Source organism: Chrysemys picta, chromosome 4 (assembly GCF_011386835.1).
Source record: "Chrysemys picta bellii isolate R12L10 chromosome 4, ASM1138683v2, whole genome shotgun sequence".
In the NCBI taxonomy this organism is placed as follows: Eukaryota; Metazoa; Chordata; order Testudines; family Emydidae; genus Chrysemys; species Chrysemys picta.
In genome coordinates, this window is record NC_088794.1 from 118048425 (window position 1) to 118071314 (window position 22890).

The 22890-nt window shown below is 45.1% G+C and overlaps 1 protein-coding gene across 1 annotated transcript in view; it reads left to right on the top strand.

The window, feature by feature from the left end:
* TSHR (thyroid stimulating hormone receptor) overlaps positions 1-22890 on the top strand; it is a 237850-nt gene that overhangs the window by 174562 nt on the left and 40398 nt on the right. The window contains exon 8 of the mRNA XM_005311162.4: positions 9798-9866. Within this exon, the coding sequence (XP_005311219.1) occupies positions 9798-9866 (69 nt within the window). The remainder of the gene's footprint in view (positions 1-9797; positions 9867-22890) is intronic.

Genomic DNA, 22890 nt, shown 5'->3' on the forward strand with positions numbered 1-22890 from the left:
TCATTAGTTCACAAAATGGACTCAAGCGGTGAGGGTTCTTTGTCTAAAGCAACACCTACTTGAACAGGCCATGCAGCCTGCTCAGCCACCGAGGCCTCATCAGATCAGAGGTCACCCTTGGGTTTGGAGAGTGCTGCTACTTCACGTCTTGGAGCTAGCGCGTTTCTAAAAAGCCGAAGGAGTCGTTCCCCACTGAGTTTGCTGAGGAAAAGGTTGCATAAGACCAACCAAGGCCACTCCAGGTCCTGTGAGGATTTGTCTTCCTCCTCCAGAAGGAAAGTGCATTGGCCCGTGGTGAATGCCAGTATGCAGGACGGAGCAGGTCCTGTCATATGCTCCCAAGCACTGCACAGGGAGGTCAGAGATCCTGTGTGTTGACCCCTGTTCCAGCCCTAGGGCATCCATTTTGTCCAGTACTGACAAGAGCGATTTTACCTCCTCTGCCTTTCCATCCCAACCTCTTCCTTGGTCCAGGACTTTGCTGGGACTTTGTCTTTTATAGCCCTGTTGGCTGGGAAAGCCACTGAAACTATGGGTCTGTCAGTGCTGCACCCCAGTGTTTCTTTTTCAGACTCAGTAGAAATGGTGCTGGTACTGGACTTGGAACAAGGGACCTCCTTGGCACCGGGAACTTCTTGTTGGATCAGATTCAACAGGTCTTGCTGAGTAGTAGAAAGCCCTCATTAGGACTACCTACTTGGCCAAGGGGAAATATTTCATTTGTTGGGCCTCCGAACGAAATCGCTCTCCGTTCCAATCTTCTCTGTAATCTATCTTGGACTACGTACTCCACTTAAAGCAGGAAGGTCTGGCTTTCTCTTCTATTAAGGTTCATTTGGCATTCATCTCAGCCTTCCAGTGAATGGTATTCTCTCATGAAATGACGGTCTGGTTTCTCAAGGGGCTGGAAAGACATTATCCTCAGGTTCACAAGCTGCCCTCCTCTGCCCTGCCCTATGGGACTTAAATCTGGTCCTGTCAAAGCTCATGGGGCCCCCCTTCAAGCCGATAGCATCGTGCTCCCTACTGCTTCGCTCCTGGAAGGTTGCTTTCATGGTGGCTATCATCTCAACCAGATGGGTCTCTGAGAGCAAAGCCCTTATGTTGGAACCTCCTTACACAAAGTTCTTCAAGGACAGGGTTCAATTGCGCCCCCATCCGGCCTTTCTACCAAAGGTGAGCCACAATTCCACAACAGCCAGGTCATTTTTCTACCTGTCCTCTTCCCAAAACCTCACAAGTCTGCTGAGGACGTCAGCTTCATGTATTGGACGCTAAGCGGGCTCTGACCTGTTATATTAAAAGGCCTAAGCCCTTCCACAAATCCATGCAACTCTTTGTAGCAATAGTGGAAAGGATGAGAGGCTACCTGTGTCATCCCAAAGAATCTTACCCTGGATAAAAACCTGTATTCGGGCTTGCTATGAGCAGGTGAATGTCCTGCCTCTGGCCATTGTGACTGCTTATTCCACAAGAGCCCAGGCTTCATCAGCAGTGTTTCTCGCACAGGTACTAATCCAGGACAACTGCAGAGGCACAACCTGGTTATTGGTTCATACCTTCGCATCCCACTGTGCCATCACCTAACAGGCCCAAGACAATACCAGTTTTGGGAGAGCAGTGTTACAGTCAGCATGTCCATGAACTCTGAGCCCACCTCCTTGGGGTACTGCTTACGGGTCACCTAGCATGGAATGGACATGAGCAAGCACTTTAAGAAGAAACAATGGTTATTAATCTTTTTTAACTGTTGTTCTTCAAGATGTGTTGCTCATGTCCATTCCATGACTCACACTTCTACCCTTCTGTCGGAGCTAGCAACAAGAAGGAACTGAGAGGGTGCAGGGCCGACAGCTGCCCTTATACTGGTGTATGTGCACACGACTCCAGAGGGTGCTAGAGCTGGCCCTGTGGATACCACTAAAGTAAAAAAATCCGGCAACAGTGCACGCAGCGCACACACACCTAACATGGTACAGACATGAGCAACACATCTCAAAGAACAACAGTTATGAAAGGTTAGCAACCATTTTTTCTCAACCTTTGCAGCCTCAACAAATACGTCAGGTACATGAGATTCCAAATGGTCACTCTGTTGACTATTTCCCCCACATTTTCTCCGAATGACTGGCTTGCTGCCATGGACATTCAGGACACCTACTTTCATGCAGCAATTTTGCCGAGCCCCTAAAAATTTCTTTGATTCAACATATCAGAGCTCTATTTCCAGTATATGGTTCTTCCCTTCAGCCTCTCTTCTACCTCTTGGGTTTTTACCAAATGCATGGTTGTCATCATGGCATATCTCAGAAAGAAAGGGATCCACATCTTCCGTATCTGAATGACTGGTTACTGAGGGGCACATCCAGGGATGAAGTCCTTTCTCATGTCAACACCACACTGCTCTTGCTCGATTATCTGGGTGTCATCCTAAACACGTGGAAGTTAACTTTGGTTCCCACTCAGAACATAGAGTTCACTGGAGTCCTAATAGATTCTATGAGTTTGAGAGCATTTCTGCCAACTGAGTGTTTTCAGACAACTCACCACCTTTGTCTCAGTCTGCAATCTCAGCCTCCTATAATTTCCATGAAGCTCTTGGGCCACAAGTCTGCTTGCATGCAGGTGATCCAGTTTGAAAAGGCTGTGTCTTCGCCCCCTCCAAATGTGGCTCAGGACAGTTTACCATCCAACTCTTCACTCCTTGGACTTATTGGTCTGTCTTTCTCCACTTGTCCTGGACTTCTTACAGTAGTGGACGCATCTCAAGAATGTTTGTCAGGGCATTCATAGAATCATAGAATATTAGGGTTGGAAGAGACCTCAGGAGATCATCTAGTCCAATCCCAATTTTTCCACATCCCTGCTGTATGGGAGGGACCAAAACTGGACGCAGTACTCCAGATGTGGCCTCACCAATGCTGAATAGAGGGGAATAATCACTTCCCTTGATCAGCTGGCAATGTTCCTACTAATACAGCCCAATATGTCATTAGCCTTCTTGGCAACAAGAGCACACTGCTGACTCATATCTAACTTCTCGTCCACTGTAATCCCCAGGTCCTTTTCTGCAGAACTGCTGCTTAGCCAGTCAGTCCCCAGCCTGTAGCATTGCATGGGATTCTTTCTTCCTAAGTGCAGGACTCTGCACTTGTCCTTGTTGAACCTCATCCAATTTCTTTTGGCCCAATCCTCCCATTTGTCTAGGTCACTCTGGACCCTATCGCTACCCTCCAGTGTATCTACCTCTCCCCCCAGCTTAGTGTCATCTGTGAACTTGCTGAGGGTGCAATTTATCCCATCATCCAGATCATTAATAAAGATGTTGAACAAAACCGGCCCTAGGACCAACCCCTGGGGCACTCCGCTTGATACCGCTGCCATTGAGCCACTGATCACTACCCGTTGAGCCTGACAATCTAGCCAACTTTCTATCTACCTTGTAGTCCTTTCATCAGGCCCTCCCTAACCAGGACTTTTGTCACTGACACCTCCCTAATGGGATTGGGGGCACCTCTGGGGTTGCTGATAGTCCAAAGTCTGAGGTCGGAGCTGGAGTCCTCTCTGCATATCAATATGTTGGAGCTACAGGCCCTTTACAATATATGTCATACCTTTTGGATCCATGTTAGGGACTCAGTGGTTTTAAGTCTTCTAAAGCTGGAGAACAAGGTCAGGATGATATAGGTACAGTGGGAAGGATTCTTATAAATGTGCAGTACTCTGGAAACATAGTGCTTCCGGAGTACTGCAAATGACTCCAAGATCTCTTTCCTGATGGGTAACAGCCTATTTAGACCCTATCATTTTGTATGGATAATTGGGATTATATTTTGCCATGTGCATTACTTTTCATTTAACATTGAATTTCATCTGACATTTTGTTGCCAAGTCTCACCCAGTTTTGTGAGATCCCTTTGTAACTCTTTGCAATCTGCTTTGGATTTAACTATTTTGAGTAATATTGTATCATCTGCAAACTTTGCCACCTCACTGTTTATCCCTTTTTGCAAATCATTTATGAATATGTTGAACAGCACTGGTCCTAGTACAAGCCCCTGGGGAACACCACTAAAATGAAAATGGGCCATTTACTCCTACCCTTTGTTTCCTATCTTTTAACTAGAGTGCCTGGCAATGCTTTCAGGATCATCTAAAGATCCTTAATTTAATGACAAGCCTTTTTTATCTTAATCACCCTGCCTCTGTTTATAAACAAACTCCTTGTCGTAAGGGCAGAAGTTGTTAGCAACACAGACCTCATCACATTCCCCACATTTCAGAATCACCTTGTGAACCATCTGAGCAGGAATTTTTTGCTGAGTCATGAGTGGTCTCTGAAGACAAGTATTCTCTGGACTAACTTCGCAACTTGGGGCGTTCCAACGATCAACCTCTTTGCCACAAAAAACAACAGGAAATGTTACCTGTTTTGCTCTTGAAGGGGCCTCAGTCCAGGCTCCCTGTTTGACACCTTCCATCTCAGCTGACACGTGGCTCTTTTCTATGCCTTTCTCCTGATCCCAATCATCCCAAAGGTAATCCTCAAGCTGAAGGCAGATCGGGCCAACCTCATCCTCATTGCCATTATGTGGCTGAGGCAGTACTGGTTCTCCAATCTTCTTGGGCTATCAGTTCAGCCTCCCATACTGCTTCCTCTCTATCCCAGCCTACTCACTCAGAATCATGGACACATCAACTTGGGTACTGAACATCGCTCAGCAATTTCCCGGTCAACAGAGCAACAACTCAACAAATCCTAAAGTTCTTCCTCAGAGCCACACATCATGCCAAATGGGACCTGGAACAAGAATCCTGCAACTTAATGCCAAAGGATACTCATGGGCAAAATGTGAGTACCTTGGAAACCTGCTGAAGACTCACAACATTGACATCCTCATGTTGCAAGAGACCCATGTTAATAACGACCCACAGAGTAGGCACTACTGTATCTATGGATATAACCTAATTACTAGTCACTATCATCCAAAATATGGCTTGGCAGTATATATCAAAGACACCATCACAGATTTTAATGTTATTCCACCAACTGAAGAGGAGACCACATTTACCACAACTCTCAAAGTGAAGAACTCCAAGTTATCAACATCTGTAAAGACCCTAGCATAAGATGGCCAAAACCAACACTACCCAGCACCCCTATTCCATACATCTATGCAGGCAATTTTAATAGTAACCACAATATGTGGGGCTATAAAACAAATGAAACTGATGGCGAAAATCTCATGGACTGGATATCTTCACAAGACTTACAATTAATCTATGGACTTAAATAACTATCAACATTCCATGCAAGATGCTGGCAAGGTCGGTATAAAAAAGACCCAACATTCGAGTGTAAAGACAAAAGTGGAAACACTCTCATCACATCACATGAAGTACTACCGGCATTTCCAAACAGCCAACACAGGCCCATAATGATCTACATAGGCATTAAGTATCAGAGGGGTAGCCGTGTTAGTCTGAATCTGTAAAAAGCAACAGAGGGTCCTGTGGCACCTTTGAGACTAACAGAAGTATTGGGAGCATAAGCTTTCGTGGGTAAGAACCTCACTTCTTCAGATGCAAGTAATGGAAAAATAAATCAGTACTGATTTATACCTGCCTCTGGAGATTTCCATTACTTGCATCTGAAGAAGTGAGGTTCTTACCCACGAAAGCTTATGCTCCCAATACTTCTGTTAGTCTCAAAGGTGCCACAGGACCCTCTGTTGCTTTTTACATAGGCATTGAAATTCCTGTGTTTTTTCTGAAACAGATACCACAATGGAATTTTGCTAAAGCTGATTGTGATGCCTACAAAAGACTGTTGAGAAAACTGTCACAAAGATTCCGGTGAGACTGAAATTCTATCAACAGTTTGCAGGGCTCATAAAAGTAGCAGGAAAGAAGAACATTCCCCAAGACTTTCAGAAAAAGCACACTCCCTGCTGGACGTGAGAGACGTGGGAGTTGCTCAGGGAATACAACTGGACCAGGAGCTCTCACACCTCAAAAGTCCTGCTACACTTCTGTGATACAGCAAGACGCCAGCGCTAGCTTGACTGCATGAAAAACCTTGATTTTACACATTCAAGCCATCAAGCCTGGACACTATTGCAATGCCTTGGAGCCGCTAATCCCACAGAGCATCAGCCACCAAAAATCTGGCCAAACTCAATAGCCTCGAAACTGGTGGAGAACACAAAAGGACCACTCAGTAAACACACGTGAAGAGAAGTGTATCAACAACTCTACTGGACACTTGCTTCAGTCCCCCGAGGAGAACCTGCCACTGTCAGCATTGAGGAAGTAAAAGAAGGACTTGCCACGATGAAAAAAGGGAAGTCTGAAAGCCCTGATGGTATTCTGCCAGAATTCCTCCACCAACTTGATCCCAAAGGACTCCAATGGCTAGCAACACTGTACTCCTCTACCTTAAGGACAGTACAGATCCCTGAAATATGGTGTGAGGCAATGATAATTGCCATTCCAAAGCCTGGAAAGCCCACTGATGAAGTGGAAAGCTGTAGGCCGATTTCTCTACTATGCACAACCTATAAACTTCTTGAACGTATCATCCTCAAAAGAATACACGCTTTTACTGAACCAATTATCCCTGTTGAACAGGCAGGCTTCTGGACAAAAACGTAGTTGTTGCAACCAAGTTTTGACACTCACAACTCACACTGAGGCTGGCTACCAGAAAAAACTAAAGACTGGTACAGTGTTTGTTGACCTCTTTTCTGTGTATGACACTGTATGGATTAAGCGTCTGATGCTGAAACTTGCAAAAATTATACCTTGCTACCAAACACTTTGCCTGCTGTGGACCATGCTGCATAACAGACACTTACAGGTGTACCTGGGTAATAAGACCAGCTCACCCCGTACCATAAACAATGGGCTACCACAAGGTTCTGTACCTGTGCCAGCCCTTTTTAATATTTATGTAAGTGACATGCCTCCAACTAAATCATGAAAATTTGGATATGCAGATGATCTTGCCATGACAATCCAAACACCAAACCTCCATGACACTGAGAAAGTTAACTGAGGACTCAATATTTCCTGAAAATTGAGGCTCAAACCAAACCCTAGAAAAACAATAGTAAGTGCATTTCATCTTGATAAGGGGAGTGCCAAAAACACACCAAAAGTAGCTTTTTTTGGTAAAAATGTGCGACATGATTGCACCCCAACTTACCTCAGAATGAAACTCTGCCACACTCTCCCCTTCCATGAGTACCTTGAGATAAAAACGAAAGCCAACATAATTCAGAAACTAGCAGGTACAACCTGGGGTGCATCGGCATCAGTGTTGCGAATATCTGCAATGGCACTTGTATATTTGGTACCTGACTATTGTATGGACTAAATGCAGCCACACACGACTTGTTGACAACCAACTGAATACAGTGATGTGGTGCATCACTGGAACCCTTTAGTTGACTCCTACACCATGGCTACCTGTTCTGTCTAATATTGCTCCCCTGCCAATATGCCAAACTTCTGCGATACGCCATGAAGCTCAGCGAATCCAGGAAAACAGATATTTTCTTATCCATCAAGACCTCATCAACCCCAACATTGTAAGTCTCACAAGCCGTATGGGAACATTCGCTTAGCCTCATGCAATCAGGCAACGATCAGAAGGAGGCTTGGAAAGTAGATTGGGCTACACAAGACTTAAAATATAAACACCTTGTGCTGGATCCCAGGCAGAAAGTTCCTGGTTTCGACCTTCCATGGACATCTTGGTCAACTCTGAATCGAATCCGAACCAACCATGGTAGCTGTGGACATTGCACAAATGAAAAATCAAGGACTTCCTGGCTTGCGAGTGTGGCTTCCCACAACAGACCATCAAACATATCACTACCTCCTGCCCAATTTATAAATATGAAGGAGGCATCATCACTGCAATAAATTCTGCCACTCCTGATGTACCCATCTGGCTTGATCAACTTCAGGAGAAATTGTAGCTGCTGCACTACAGCAGCCATACTAAAGAAGAAGAATGGCTGCACCTTGCACTCCACACTCAGCTCCCTGTATCTCACAGCGTGACTGCTGCATAGCTGAATGAGGAGGAAGAGCAGGGTTCGGTGGCTGTTCAGCAGGTTCTACTCAACAGTAGAAAGCCTTCTACCAGGATGGCCTATTCGGCAAAATGGAAATGGTTTTCTGTGTGGTCATTGGCCTGCAGAATTCAACCAATGCTGGCTTCCTGCTGCACCTTTAGTCATCGGGATTGAATTTAGTTTATGAAAATGCATTTGGCAGTGATATCGGCATTTCATTCCCCTATTCAGAGAAGAGCAGTCTTCGTCAATCCTTTGTTATCAAGATTCTTAAAAGGACTTCTTCACCCTCTGGTCTGAGAGCCGGTTCCTTTGTGGAACTTTAACATGGTACTAGTGGTACTGATGGGACCTCTGTTCAAGCCCCTATCATCTTGTCCCGTATCATCATCAATCCCCTTTCCACTCTTGTGTCAGAAAACTGTGGTCCTGATAGCGATAACATCTGCAAGGAGAGTGTGTGAGTTGCAGGCTCTGATGGCAGGGCCTCCTTATACACAGTTCTCCAAAGACCAGGTGAATTTATGGCCACATCCAAAATTTTTGTCTACAGTGGTTTCTCTGTTTCATTTGAAGCAGGTGGCATACATACCTGTATTCTTTCCTAAGCCACATTAATCTCTGGAGAAATAGTATCTCCATACATTAGATGTCAGATGATGTATAGCCTTCTATTTGGACAGGACTAAACTGTTTTGTGCTTCACCTCGCCTGTTTGTGTCATATGCAGGTCGTATAAAGGGGTCAAGTGATTTCTTCACAGATGATCTTTATATGGATACCATCCTGTATCAAGACTGCATATGAAATAGCTTTGGCTACGCCCCCTCAGCGGGTTCAAGCTCATTCAACAAGAGCGCAAGCAACATCAGTAGCATTCCTCAGTGACGTTTCCGTATTGAACATTTTCAGGGTTGCTACATGGTCTTCCATACATACATTTATGAACCATTATGCCATTACTGCATCTTCCAGGGCAGATACAACCTTGGGAAGGGCGATGCTGCAATCCTTGTTTAGATGGACTCCGAGCCCCGCCTCCTGGGTGGAGTACTCCCATGTGAGTCACCTAAGTGGAATTCACAGCTGCATCCACATGAAGAAGAAGAAACTGTGGTTCTTCGAGATGTGATGCAGACGTGTGTTCCATGACCGACCCTCTATTCTCTCTGCGTCGGAGTTTCATCTCTTGGTATTTGGTGCGAAGAAACTGAGAGTGGTCGGGGCGGTGCCACTTCATAAAGCCATGAGAGGTGCTATGGCCATGAGGCACAGCAGTAACCCCCGACGAGTACTGCTAGGCAAATTCTCCTGCTCCAGTGAGCTCTGTGCACATGCACCTACGTGGAATACACATGCGCATCATAGCTTGAAGAACTACAGTTACAGTAAGTTATTGTTTCAACTGGAAAACCATGGGAGCTCATTTAATGTTTCTGGGCAAGTCTGAGGTGGGTAATAGAACTACCTTGCCTTTCTTGGGAAGAAAGTAAAAGTTAGTGCAAGTTGCAAGTGGTGCCTGGCATTCTTCTGTGCTCAGTAGTCAAGAATGCTGCTAAGCATCCATTAGCCCTTATGTTATATTATATCTTCAAGAGATTAAAATTAGTCCATCTGATATGCTGCTGGCTGGGGAAAGACAAAGCATAGTTCTCCAGGAATCTAGCTAGTACTGCATTGTAAAAACGGCTAATTTCATTTATTTGTTTGCAGCAAACTCTACAATAATGGCTTCACTAGGGTCCAAGGCCACGCTTTCAATGGGACGAAGCTGGATGCTGTGTAAGTAGCACCTCTGAAACATTTTTCTGCCTAGACACATGACTGGAGGCTAAAATTCTCAGCACGGATTCAGTCTCTCTCTCTCTCTCTCCCTCTCTCTGGTTTTGCTGGACAGTTTGGGAAATTGAGATAGATAAAAGAAGATGGTAAAAACACTCCCCACCCAGGAAATTACTGTACAGGGAACTAAAAATTGTGCCTGAGAAAATGCTAAAACTGGATGAAGTGAGAAACAACACATTGTCAGGAAATGGAGGGAGGAGTTGCACCTTGGAGCTCCAGAATAAAAGAACATGCTTTTGTTTCTGTAACAAATTTGTCCAAAAATTAAAAAGTCAGGATTAGGAAACAGCTGATACTGACTCTGGCATCCTTTCAGACCCCCTGTGTTGCTGCAAATGTTATTGGATATGTCTCCATAGGCAATAATTATATGGGCTGTTTGGAATATGCTTATGCATCCTGACACTTAACATTAAAACAAAAGCATAAATGGATTTGGTGGTTTACAGGGATTGGGTATGAGGTAGAAATGTTTATTATGTCTACAAAGGGTGCTACTGGTCCTCAGGACAAGTGGTTAATCTCAGCTCACTTTCCATCTCTCCTAACACAGCATATTAGGGGAAAGGCAATGAGTGGCCAGTTGGAAGACAGAAGAGAGGGGCTTATTTATCCCTGTGCCAGGACTGGCCCTTAGAAATTAGATAAAGAAAAGTCTTATTGGGTTATCTAGTCCATCCCATTAAGATTTGTTTCCTACAGCATTTTTCTAGTGCTTTGTCTAGGCCTTGTAACTCCTGCTGCTTCCCCTTATAGGCTTTTCTACCATCTGATCTCACAATTGCAATTGTATTTTTAGTGGTGTGGGCTGGGAACTGGACTGAAGCCTGTCACTCATTTCACACAGACCACTGCACAGCCAGCCAATAGTAAAAAGTTTTATTTACTCTTGAACTGGATCACATTTGGCCACTGAGCTAAAGGTGACAAGCTACATAAACCTCTACCAGTCCATGTTGAGACATCCTTTAGTTTGTATCCTTGTGACAGAGGCCTGGGAACCAACAGCTGAGCCAGCACTCTGAACACTTAAACACCAATGTACTCCCCCCAACCTAATTAGTGGATTAGAATGGGCTGGGGAGAATTCAAGAGGTAATTAGCCCATTAACACAGAGGCTAAAAGAAGACACAGGAAGGAAGTTCTAGGTGTGGGGGGACAGGCATGCTAGGAGAGCCAAAACCAAAAAGATTTCTGGGGCAAAGATCTTCCCTCTTCTCCTTGGCAGAGGAGAAACTGATGCTGTAGATGATGTGGTCTATGAATCAAAAAGGTGATGGGAGGAGCAATGTAAATAAACTATAGGGTGATGTTTAGCAATTGTAGGTCTCTGAATAGTCTTTGTAAATAAAGCAGAAGATTGGGACATTGCCCTGTCACAATCCTAAAGCCTGGTTCAGCAGCAAATTGCAAACCAAGGAGCTTTGATGTAAAAGTAGTAAAACAAAAATGCTATCCTTTGCCTGAAAAACAAAGTAACTTTATGCTCAGCGTGTGTAAGCTGTTTGTTCTGAGTAGGATCTGCAATATTTGTATATACATGATATCTTCTGACCTCTGTGGAAAACAAACATTGAATCCTCTAAAAGAAACTCACATATTTTAGCTTCACAACTGTCTTTTTAATTAAAGAGGAGTGTGGAGAAGTTTGAATCAACAGAAGAAATAGGAGCCTGATAATATCTGCGGCTGTCTTGCATCAGATTCCTAGTAAAGGTGATGAGGGGGAAAAGCGACATAATATGGCTGGCTACAGGAAAATATGCCGTAGTTAATGCCAGTTTTGGTGCTCAGCCCACACGGGCAGATTATTCCAGCCTTTTATAGCAGAAGATAAGATACTCTGTCTAGCAAATATCATAGGGTGTCTGTGACAATCCTTAGCTTGTATTTTGTTCTGTTTAGTTCAGTCTCTTAAATAATTTGAGGTATGAAGCTATATATACACTGTAGTGATGGGCACCTGATGTAAGACTTTCAGTATCTGAGCACCTCCCAGGAGAGAATAATCTTGGTTAAAACACAAAGGCCAATCATCCAATTTTCCTTCTCTTGTCCCTCTCCCTTCCTTCCCATACTATGACTCTCTTTCTTCCTTCTTCTTATCACCTGTTTATTCCTCCTTTCTTCTTTTCTCCTCTTCTTAACTGGTCAGAATTCTATCTCTGAAGTCAAAGAAATAAGTTTCACGCTTTGCTTTGCTGCAGGTAGTCACATAGTTGTCATTCTCAGGGCCGGCTCCAGGGTTTTGGCCGCCCCAAGCAGCCAAAACAAACAAAAAAAAAGCCGTGATCATGATCTGCGGCGGCAATTCAGCGGGAGGTCCTTCGCTCCCAGGCGGAGTGAGGGACCGTCCGCCGAATTGCCGCCGAATACCTGGACGTGCCGTCCCTCTCCGGAGCGGCCGCCCCAAGCACCTGCTTGCCAGGCTGGTGCCTGGAGCCAGCCCTGGTCATTCTGGTCTCTGGTAATGAATTCCAAAGCTTTGGCCCTATAACTCGGAGGGCCCCTATTCCTGTTCTCACAAGTGTCATTTGGGAAGCTGATGGTGTGATGGTTTCCCCCCTCAATGTTTCTCCAGCAGTCATTGTCATAATGAAAGGGAAGTGCACTCTGAGGTAATCTTGGGCCAGTATCATAGAGGACTTTGACAGTTAATCAGGAGACCCGGAATTTGATCCAGTATTCTATTGAAAGCCAGTGTAGTGATATGAGCAGTATGATGATGTTGCTGAGGAAGCAGGATGCTACACTGTAGATTAACTGTACCTTTTTTTAACACTAGAGAGCTAATATTTAGATGGAGCGAGTTGTAATTGTTCAGTCTAATAGACTTTAAGGCCTGGATCACTGTGGCTAAATCTCTGTTGATGATTGGGTGCAGTCTTTTGGCTAGTTATAGATGGAAGAAAGTATTTTTTGTAACTGTGGCTCCCTGGTTTTCCGCATCAAAGAAGTCCAGGAAAGATACCTAAGCAGATAACCAATTTGACACTCAGAGGACAAGCCGGAGGTGCTGGGAGGGAGGGGGAGGAGCGGGGATGGGGCACACTTGGGGGGGAAAGAGGAGGGTCAGGAGTGGAGAGGGAGTGGGAAGAGGTGAGGCCTTGGGGGAAGGGATGGAGTGGAGGTGGGACCTGGGGCTGAGTGGGGGATTTGGGAGTCCACAAAAAAATTTAAATTAAAATGTGGTTCCTCAGGTTCCTAAAGTTTGAGAACCGCTGCACTATGATATATGTATTTAGACAGAACAAAGGGTTTCAGCAGATCATGACTTTTCATATGATATCTTACATGGCATGCTTTGTAGGAAATATCACAATGATATATCAATGATGAATACGTGGGTTACAGGGTGCTATTTTAGGGTATGGAGTCTCACACTTAGGTCTTCAGAGTGCTTCCTTCTTCCAAACATCACCATATTTTGATGGCAAAATATAGTTAACTCAAATCTTGAAGGGACTGTGCACTGGTAGTTAATGCACTGTACAAGCAAGTCTATGGAGAACATATTGTGATACCTACATGATGGCAAAATGGATTAACCCCTATTGGTCATATAATGTGAGTTAACCATTGGGAGATCCCAGCAACCCCTACGTTTCTGTTCTTGAAGCCAGCCTGGGAGCATTGTAGTAATGGGTAGACATAGAATGCATTGCCCTTTTACCCACATACACTGAGTCAGTCACTCTGAGCAGACTAGATAGTTACAGGTTATGCAGTTTGTCAAAGATATGGACAAATTGGAGAAAGTCTAGAGGAGATCAACAAAAACGATTAAAGGTTTAGAAAACATGACCTATGAGGAAAGAATCAAAATATTGGGTTTGTTTAGTCTGGAAAAGAGAAGACTGAGTGGGGGCATAACAGTTTTCAAGTACATAAAAGATTTTAAACAAAATATATATTTGGATTATCACCACTTTAATGAAATTGGACTCTGGGGATTGTTAGTATTGCGTGTGCAGGTTTATTGTCTTGAGACTAAAAAGGTGGGGCTGAGTCAACATTAGAGGGCTTGATTGTTCAGCAGCTGAAGAGCTGCATTAAACCGCAGACAATCAGAACACTGCGATCAGCAAAAAAAAGTAATTTATAATTTAACAATCAGACACACAGGCAGAGGCAGCACTGCGGGAGCAGGGCTTGTGCCCATTTGTGAAAAGTGATATTAACAAACATACTGATATTTGTATGTTTGTTAATATCACTTTTCACAGCCTCCCAGCTCTGAAGGCAGCACCACCGCCAGCAGCAGAGCAGAAGTAAGGGTGGCAATGGGGTGCTAGTAAGTCTGCTGTGAAAAGTGATATTAACAAATATACAAATATCACTTTTCACAGCAGGCTTATTAGCACCCCATTGCCACCTTTACATCCACACTGCTGCTGGTGGCAGGTGCTACCTTCAGAGCTGGGTGGCCGGAGAGCGGCAGCTGCTGTGCACGTACCCAGCTCTGAAGGCAACGCCACTGCCAGTAGCAGTGGAGAACTACAGAAGTAAAGGTGGCAATGCCATACCTGCCACCCTTATTTCAGCATAACATTTGACCTTTGCGCTTAGAGGGATGGCTATAGGGGAGCTAAGGCAAATTTTGGGGTGGCTATAGCCACCACAAGCCCTGCTCCCCCAGTGCTGCCTCTGCCCCATTGCCACCCTTACTTATGCACTGTTGCGGGCAGCGGCACTGCTTTCAGAGCCACTCAGCTCTGAAGTCAGCATTGCTGCCAGCAGCAGTGCAGAAGTAAGGGTGGCAAAGTGATGCTAAGTCTGTCTGAAAGGGGTTGCCAATACAAAAAGTTTGAGAACCACTGGTCTAGTTATTCAGTAGTCCTGCCTTGAGTGCAGGGGACTGGACTGGACTAGATGACCTATGGAGGTCCCTTCTAGTCCTACACTTCTGTGATGCTGTAACACCAGAAGAGGTCACCCAAGTCCCCTCGCCTGCAGAGTAGGTGTCAGTGCAGTGGATTTAGAGTTAGATATAAGGATGAAACTAGAAATCCTTTAGAATTTCTACACTGGCTCTGATTCTTTGAGTGTGAAGCTTCTGGTCGGGGTCTTGGAAGAGTAGGCAATAGCAGTGCTGAGATGCATGTCATTTAGGAATTTTTAAGAAATGGACAAAAAATGAACATTTTAGAAAGACAGACTATAAAAACATTGTTGAGTTACTCATGATTTATTTTTTTCTGACAGTTTTGTATGAGTCTAAAGAGAAACTTAAGAAAACCAGTTAGGAAAAGAGACCTTTCACATCTGATTGACTCTAAAATGACTACACGGGATCACACCCTCTTTTTCCTTTCAGAAAAATAAACTGTACTGAGCACTTGATGCTTCTCTGATGCTGTCACACACAAGTTACAGTACTAGCATAATTTTTAGTTTAATTATTTTTGAGGGGTGGAGAAGGGATGTTGGTTCTAGCCAACAACAACAGGTTTTGGTTTGGGTTCTTTTTAAGATTTTGCGGAATGCCTTGATTTGAGAGAAACTTCTGGAAGCTTAAAAATAAGGTCAAGCCAGGTAATTCTAATGTGGAATTTTATTAGCTTTCTGGCTCAGACACATATGACAACATTATATAACTAAAAACAAACCATTTTAGTATTTTGGTAATTATTTAGATAATAAAATTGTTCTGCTGTTGTTAATGCATAATGTTAGCAGCCTAGCTTGCTTTATAATCACTGAAGCAAATTACTTACCTGGAGGGAAGGTGATTGGAGTAGGATGTTGAAAGCAGTAGAGAAGAGTCATCTGCTATGTAAACGAGACATGGATGTAACAATAGGATGAAACAGTAATTCTGAAGTTTTTCCCTTTTTATATTTTCCTGCTCAGCCCCTACAACAAATATTGCTACTTAATATCCATGTATGCTTCTTCCCCAGCTCCTGATGCCATCATGTAGGTAATCCCTTGCCAGTCATTAGCAATGGTAAACCTCAGAAGATTCTGGAGGTTCTGTTCACCTCAGCAAAGCATACCAAACTCACCATGAACAGAAGTTTAACTGAAAAATCTGGCTGGAAATCTCATGAATAGAAAGATTCTCCACTGTGAGCTGTTAGTTAACCAGAGAGATGCTTTAGGATGCATCTGATATTTTCTGGTACTTCCTTCTTTTAACCAAATCTCAAATTCTATGAGAATGGAATGCTTCATGCTGTCTTGTCATTTCCAGGCCACATTTTAGCCTAAACCAGGAAGGGCAAAAGAGCTGCATTTTTTCCTCAATAGTTAACCAGAATTTCTGAATTTCCAGAAAACTTCAAGTTTTAATTAAAGATTTATGATGGGTCTTATTTTGTCCATACTTTCACATGCATCTCCTCTGAGATAGGGAAGTTTTCATGACAACATAGGTATTTGGTTACCACAAATGGCATATAAGAATATAACTATAGCCATATTGGGTCAAACCAATGGTCCATCTAGCCCAGGCATCGGCAACCTTTGGCATGCGGCTTGCCAGGATAAGCACCCTGGCGGGCCGGGCCAGTTTGTTTACCTGCCACGTCCTCAGGTTCAGCCGATCGCGGCTCCCACTGGCCGTGGTTCGCTGCTCCAGGACAATGGGGGTGGTGGGAGCCACGATCGGCCGAACCTGCGAACACGGCAGGTAAACAAACCGGCCCGGCCTGGCAGGGTGCTTACCCTGGTGATTCACATACCAAAGGTTGCCGATCCCTGATCTAGCCCAATATCTTGTCTTCCAACAGTGGCCAGTGCCAGATGCTTCAACGGGAATGAACAGAACAGGGCAGTTATCACATGAACCTTCCTCTACCACCCATTCCCAGCATCTGGCAATCTGAGGCTATATCAGTTTAGGTAGATAAGGACAGTGTAAGTGGAAGAGTCACAGTGACTGTCATTGGACTGTGGCACTGTTGGGACTATTACTGTAGGACATTCCCAGCCTATGTGTTAGTGTCCATCGAAATCCCAAGAAGCAACATGTGTTTAAATAAATCCTGAGGCAATTATCTTTACTGAAAACTTTCAGGCTGTGAGCTGGAATGCTTTCATCTTTCCAAGAATTAGCATATACATTATGCATCAAAGTTTTCAATCATTACATTTGTTTTAATGCTGAATTATTTTGATGAAATATCATTTGAGGGATATTTATTGGAGGACTTGCTAGTCTTACTACCCGCATAGTATGTGAGTGCTAGAACTGCTGGCCATATTGGCATTTACCCTCCTATAAAAGGAACAAGTTTTCAATCTTAATTCACCCTTATTTGGAGTCCTAAACATGTTGAATTGAGCTGGTATGAAGTGAAACAGCAGAATACCCTTATCTGGTTCAGCAAAATTTCTTTGTATTCATTTTTGTAAGTAGTTTGTAATCTCTATTGTTGTAAATTAAACTTTCCACACATGGCCGAGAGCAGAACTGTCTGTAAACAGTCAGAAACAATAACTCTGAGAAGTGTGAACTGCCCCATTCAGTAGAATGTTGATGCTGGGGTCAAGGATTCCAAATGTGGTGTTAACTTTGAAACCTAAGGATGCCAGATGTAATGTCATTTTACTTCAGACATTTTAACAGAAAGATCCAACTACTCTTAGATTGTGAGGTGCACTTTGTAGAGTATCATCATTTTTTCCCTCTGACCTCTGGACCTAAAGATCTGGCTGTGGGAGGTGGAGTCTTGTCAGCTTTCCAAAGGAGTACAGTTCAACTTTATTCTTGAACTTCTTTCTGCAGTCAGTTTAGTGCTGCTGGAAGGTGCCAGACTGACAGAGAGTAAAGTCCCTTATGCATCCACAGAGTGGGCACAAATTGAGCAGCAGAAGGGCAAGCTTCTCCCACATGGACCTACAAATCTGCCTTGACTCTGCTCTCAACAGACTACTTCTGATATTGGAAGAGGAGCGCAGGCTTCATGGTAAAATCACTCCTTGTCCTCTCTACTGAAAAGGCTGTTTTTGAGTTATTTTGTGTGTGTTATGAACTGAACATCCATTTTCTAGGAACTAGCCACAGATTGTCACTTCTCTTTTTCCATTATTATTTCATATAGACCACTGAACACCATCTTTTGCTAGCAAATTTTGGTTATTGTCAATTACAGCTATGTATTTAAACTGACAACCATAGAGATAAGTGTCCATTAACAATTCCCCAAGCTTCCAGTGTTCAAGGTACTGTTGAATTGGGGCAATGTCTATGGGTATAGAAAGAAAAACAGTGTACTAGTTGTGCACTCAATTTCTAAACAAAGCCTTGGTAAAGTCAGAATGCTTATATCAAGGTATAGTGAGTTGTAATTATTCAACCTGACAGTCACTAAGGCCTGGATCACTGGGGCTAAATGTATGTTTGATAATATGGGATGGAGTCCTTTGGTTTGTGTTGGGGGATAGTAAAGAAAATGGGGATATGAAGTTTAAATATTATCTCAGAACTAGAGTAGCATATCACAATTTCTTATTTTTATGGATGCAACTCCACACCTTATGCAGTTGGCTTCAAACAAGTATCCGGTGCTGTAACTCCTTATTCTTGTGCTCTGAGGGATTGATCTAAAATCCAATAAAGCAATGGAAAGTGACTTTAGTGGAATTTGGATCAGGCCCTGACTTCCAGCTCTTGACATGTGACTTTAATCTATTTCTGGTATTTTTCATGCATCCTGTCTGCCTGTGGTTGGAGGTTAGGGGAGGGGCAAGGGTGGATGAAGGAGGAGATATACTGGTAGGAGAGCAATAATGAGGTGTTCTTCTTTGCGTGCTTGCACATGTCCATTCCACTGTGCGCGATTGTCAAAAACCTTTTTTCCTCAACAGTACCTGTCAGGGTAGCTTGAGTGCCCCCTGCCATCATGCACTGTAGTGTGTAAGTATAAGAGAGTGGAGCGCGCGCACACACACACACACCAACCTCCTTCAGTTCTTTCTGACCTCCCGTGAAGTTGTCGGAATGGAGTCAAATTTGTTGTGACAAGATCTTCCCTCACTCCTTGGTATATATACCCTCTTACTGTTAGAAATTAGTTAGTTGAGGTTAGTTTAGCTGGTTTTTAGTACTTGTTTTAGTTTTAGGTCTTTTTTGATTAAATTTTATCTTTCGGTACTGGGATCGGTACTGGAACGATGCCTCACTCACTGGGAGTTTAAGTCTTGCCAGTCTTGCAGTAAGCCTATGCCAGTCAGTGACCCACACCTGGCCTTCTTTAAATATTTGGGAGAATTCCACATCAGTGTCAGATGTCACATTTGCAAAGGATTTAAGTCTCGCTCAAAGAAAGAAAGAACAGCAAGGCTCAGGTGTTTACTTATGGAGGTAGCACTTTGCGCTCTATCAGAATCATCACATTGGGAAAGCACCTCATGCATGGAGGCTCCCAATTGGAGATAGCTGCAGCGCCTCGATCCCTTTTGCCAATGCCGAAGAAAAGGCATAGACCCTCCTCAGGTTTGGTACCTCAGCTGAGTTTGTCAGTACTAAAGCCAGGTAGAGGCAGAGACTCTACGAGACATTTGAGAGAAAGAGGCTCTCCCTAGAGAACTTATCAGTTAAGAAGAAGGGATCGCTGCCTCTGGAACCTGTGCCAGGTCTGTCAAGACCATCCTCTAAAAGATCATTGCATCAGGGTCATCAGTTGTTGCCACACTCAGTCACCCTGGAGGAGTGTGCAGCTGCAAGGGACCCACTAAGCCTATCAGTGCCAGTATCCCTGGCAGTACGGGAAGGTTTAAAATTGGTACTGATTCCTGAAGCTCCTACCTCACCATGTCAGGAACCAACAATACCGTTAGCTCCCAAACTTCAACAAAAGCTGGTGCAGTCAAGAGGAAGTCTCCAATTATATCCCTAGTACTGCTGTCATCAGGTTCTGGCTACCTATCTCAAGTCCAAACTGGTTCTGCCCCCTCTGTTGTCAAAGGTATTGGACTCTTCTTCAGACTCAGAGGTGTGTTTGTCTTGGTCATGTTCAAGATGGGGAACATATGCTCCATCGGAGACCGTGGGTCATGCAGCAGTCACAGCACTGGCCTCCTGCTCAGGGGCAATGGCTCGGTCAAGGATGGGTTCCAGGCCTATATTACTGGCCATTTTGGATACTGTGGGATGTCTTTCCTCCCACAAGAGTCTCTCCTCAGCTGTCTCATTTACTGTCCTCAATGGCAGGCCAGGGGCATCAACACTGTGGACATCATTCGCCAATACCAAGATTGGTACTGAGCATCCAGAAGTCACTTGGGCTGCTTCTCCACCACAAGACATAGAGCAGCCACCACCTCAGAATTCTTTTGCATTGCTTCCTTGACCAGGTGAGGTGGCAAGAGATTAACCACCACCGGAGGATCACAGAGCTTATCAAGATCTATTGAGAAGAGTGGCCTCTGTTCTTGACAGTCAGGCAGAGGAGGTGTGTGAAAGCTCTCACAAGTTGGTGGACATTGCATCAGTGGCCCCTGCCAGAGTGGCTCTGCTGATTAACAATGCCATTTTACTCCTGCTAGAATTCTGCACCACTGCACAGTGCAGAATTTACATAGAATTAATGTTCCCCACAGAATTTTATTTTTTTCATGCAGAATTTGTGATTTCTGGGGCAGTGTAATGGGATTGGCACCCACCTCTCGCGAGTGCCCTCTCCAGGTGGGTGTGTCTGTGGTCTTTAAAACAGTCCAGCCCTGGTATGAAGCCATATCCCCAGGGGTTCCTCCCTGGAGACATTATCTTCCTGTGGCACTCTCCGGCTCAGTCCCTACTCAGGGTCCGCAGTCAGCCAGGAGCTCCTTCATTGCTTCCCCAGTCCCTGCTAGCAAACTGTCTTTGGCTCCATTCTAGCAGCCACCCAGGAGCCTCTCGCTGACCCAGTCCCTGCCCCCACTTAGTTGTTCGTTTTACTGCCGTTCCCTCAGCTAGGCATGCAGTCCTTTCTTCTCCAGCTCCAAGCTGGAACTGGCCTGTCTCTGGCTCTGTAGTTCCTTTTTATAGGGCCCTTCTGGGCCCTGATTGGCTGCTTCCCCTGCAGCCACTCTAGCCTGCTTGGAGGACCTCTCCACTGCTCCTTAGCAGAAACAAGTGTGGCAGGACCCTGAGACCTCCAACAGGGTGCCTCTGGGTCTAGTCCACCCCATCACATCCCACCCCGCCCCCCTATAGGATTGGGGTGGTAGTTCTGTAGAGGGTACTCTTGTTTTACTCCACTTTGCCTCACATGGGCAGGGTCTTCCACCTCCCAGACTTCTCTGTCTGGAGGGCTCTTATAGTCTCTGTGCCCTGATCAACTAGGGTCCTTTTCTCTCGGGCCACTTCACCTGGAGTCTGTATTAGTCCTTGCCCCCTTCAGTCAGGGCTCTCTCCTCTAGACCTCACTGTCTGGAGAGCTTCTAGCCAGGCTTTGCCCTGGTGTCCAGAGTCTACTCTCAAGGTTCTTTCTTATCTGGAGAGCATGTTCATGGTCCCTTCACTCACTTTTGCCTCCTGGCCTATGGGGTCTCTGTATGCTGAGCCTGGGTTTCATAATCGTACACTATGTGGAGCAAATGCTCTTTTTCCTCCATGGTGAACTAGAGCTCTTTGGTCAGCTGCTCATTTTTGAACTTGAGATCTTCCAGTTCCTTTTCTGCTGGATCCAGACCCAGTTGTTTCACCAGGTCATCCTCTCTTAGGAGGGAGCTCATAAAGCCTACTTGCACTATTCCCTTCCCTCCTAATGCAGATAGGCTCTATGAGCTCCCTCCTAAGAGCGGTCCAGTCTCTAGCCCAGCCCTTCTCTTTCTCCTGTCCCAGCTGGGGCAAATCTGTCTGGACCTCTGTGCTAGTTCGCACACTGGGTATTTTAGCCCGAGTACTCACAGTATACTTCTGGACCCTGAACTCTGTCTGGGTCCCTGCTTTACCTTGCTGTGCCTTCTCCCTCTGAGCCTGGGCCAATGCTTCCTGCAGAGCCAAGCATTGTTCCCTCTGTCCCTTGGCTTCCACCTGTACCTAGACCAATTCCTGCTTTACCTGGACCAACTGGCTAATAACTTTGTGTGGAGATGTTAGCCTCATCCAACTCTTGTTGGTACTTTCTCAGTGGGTCTCTCACATCTGGGGTATTCTGGTCTCATCTCCGGGCTCCTTTCTGAGATCTCCTTACCATGGCTCCTAGCCCCTCTGCATTCTTTCTCAGCTGGGCCCAGACACTCTCGGTCCTGGGTTGCTGTCCTGGTCCTTTCCACATGAGGGCTGAGTAGCCTACCCAGTCTCTTCCCTAAATTACAGCCCATGGCAAGTCCTTGATCATGCCGACACAGAGTTGAGCTCTCCAGCCCTGTACCTCCAGCCCAACTTCTGCCATGGGGTAGACTTGTGTCTGTCCAGGCTAGTTGCCCTCACTTGGTACACCTTGGTTCGGAAAGAGACCAACACCTTGAGTCTATCAGACCCTTAACTACAGTTCCTCCCATCCTGATTGTTGCTACCCATGATGGGACCACCCTGACCTTCAAAGTAGACCCCCACGGATTATTCCACTGTAACAACAGTTCAGGTAGTCACATTCCACTACTGGGCAGTGCCTTTTAATGTGCCCAGGCTGGCCACACCTGTAGCAGACTACTGGGTCTCCTAGCTCCTTCCCAATAGTACCTCACATAGGTTACAGGCTTCCCTGGACCCCTTGTTATTGTGGTGCACCCCCTGAGTCTAGAATCCTTGGGATCTTTCCCCCTTGCAAGCCTCCTGGAGTCACCCCATGGTGAATCCCTCTCAGTTTACCATACAGCTTGGGCTGTTCCTCTTCTTCAGCCTCAGAGTAGGCCTCAGCTTGCTCGACTGCTTCACCCACTGAGGCCAGCTAGAAACGCCTTACTCAGCTCTGTGCACCTCCTGGTAGGACCTTCAGGAAATGTTCTAGGACCACCTGATCCCGGAGCTTCTCCACTGAGCTGGTCTCATGGGAATGATTCCTTCTAAAACTAGTGGTTGTACGC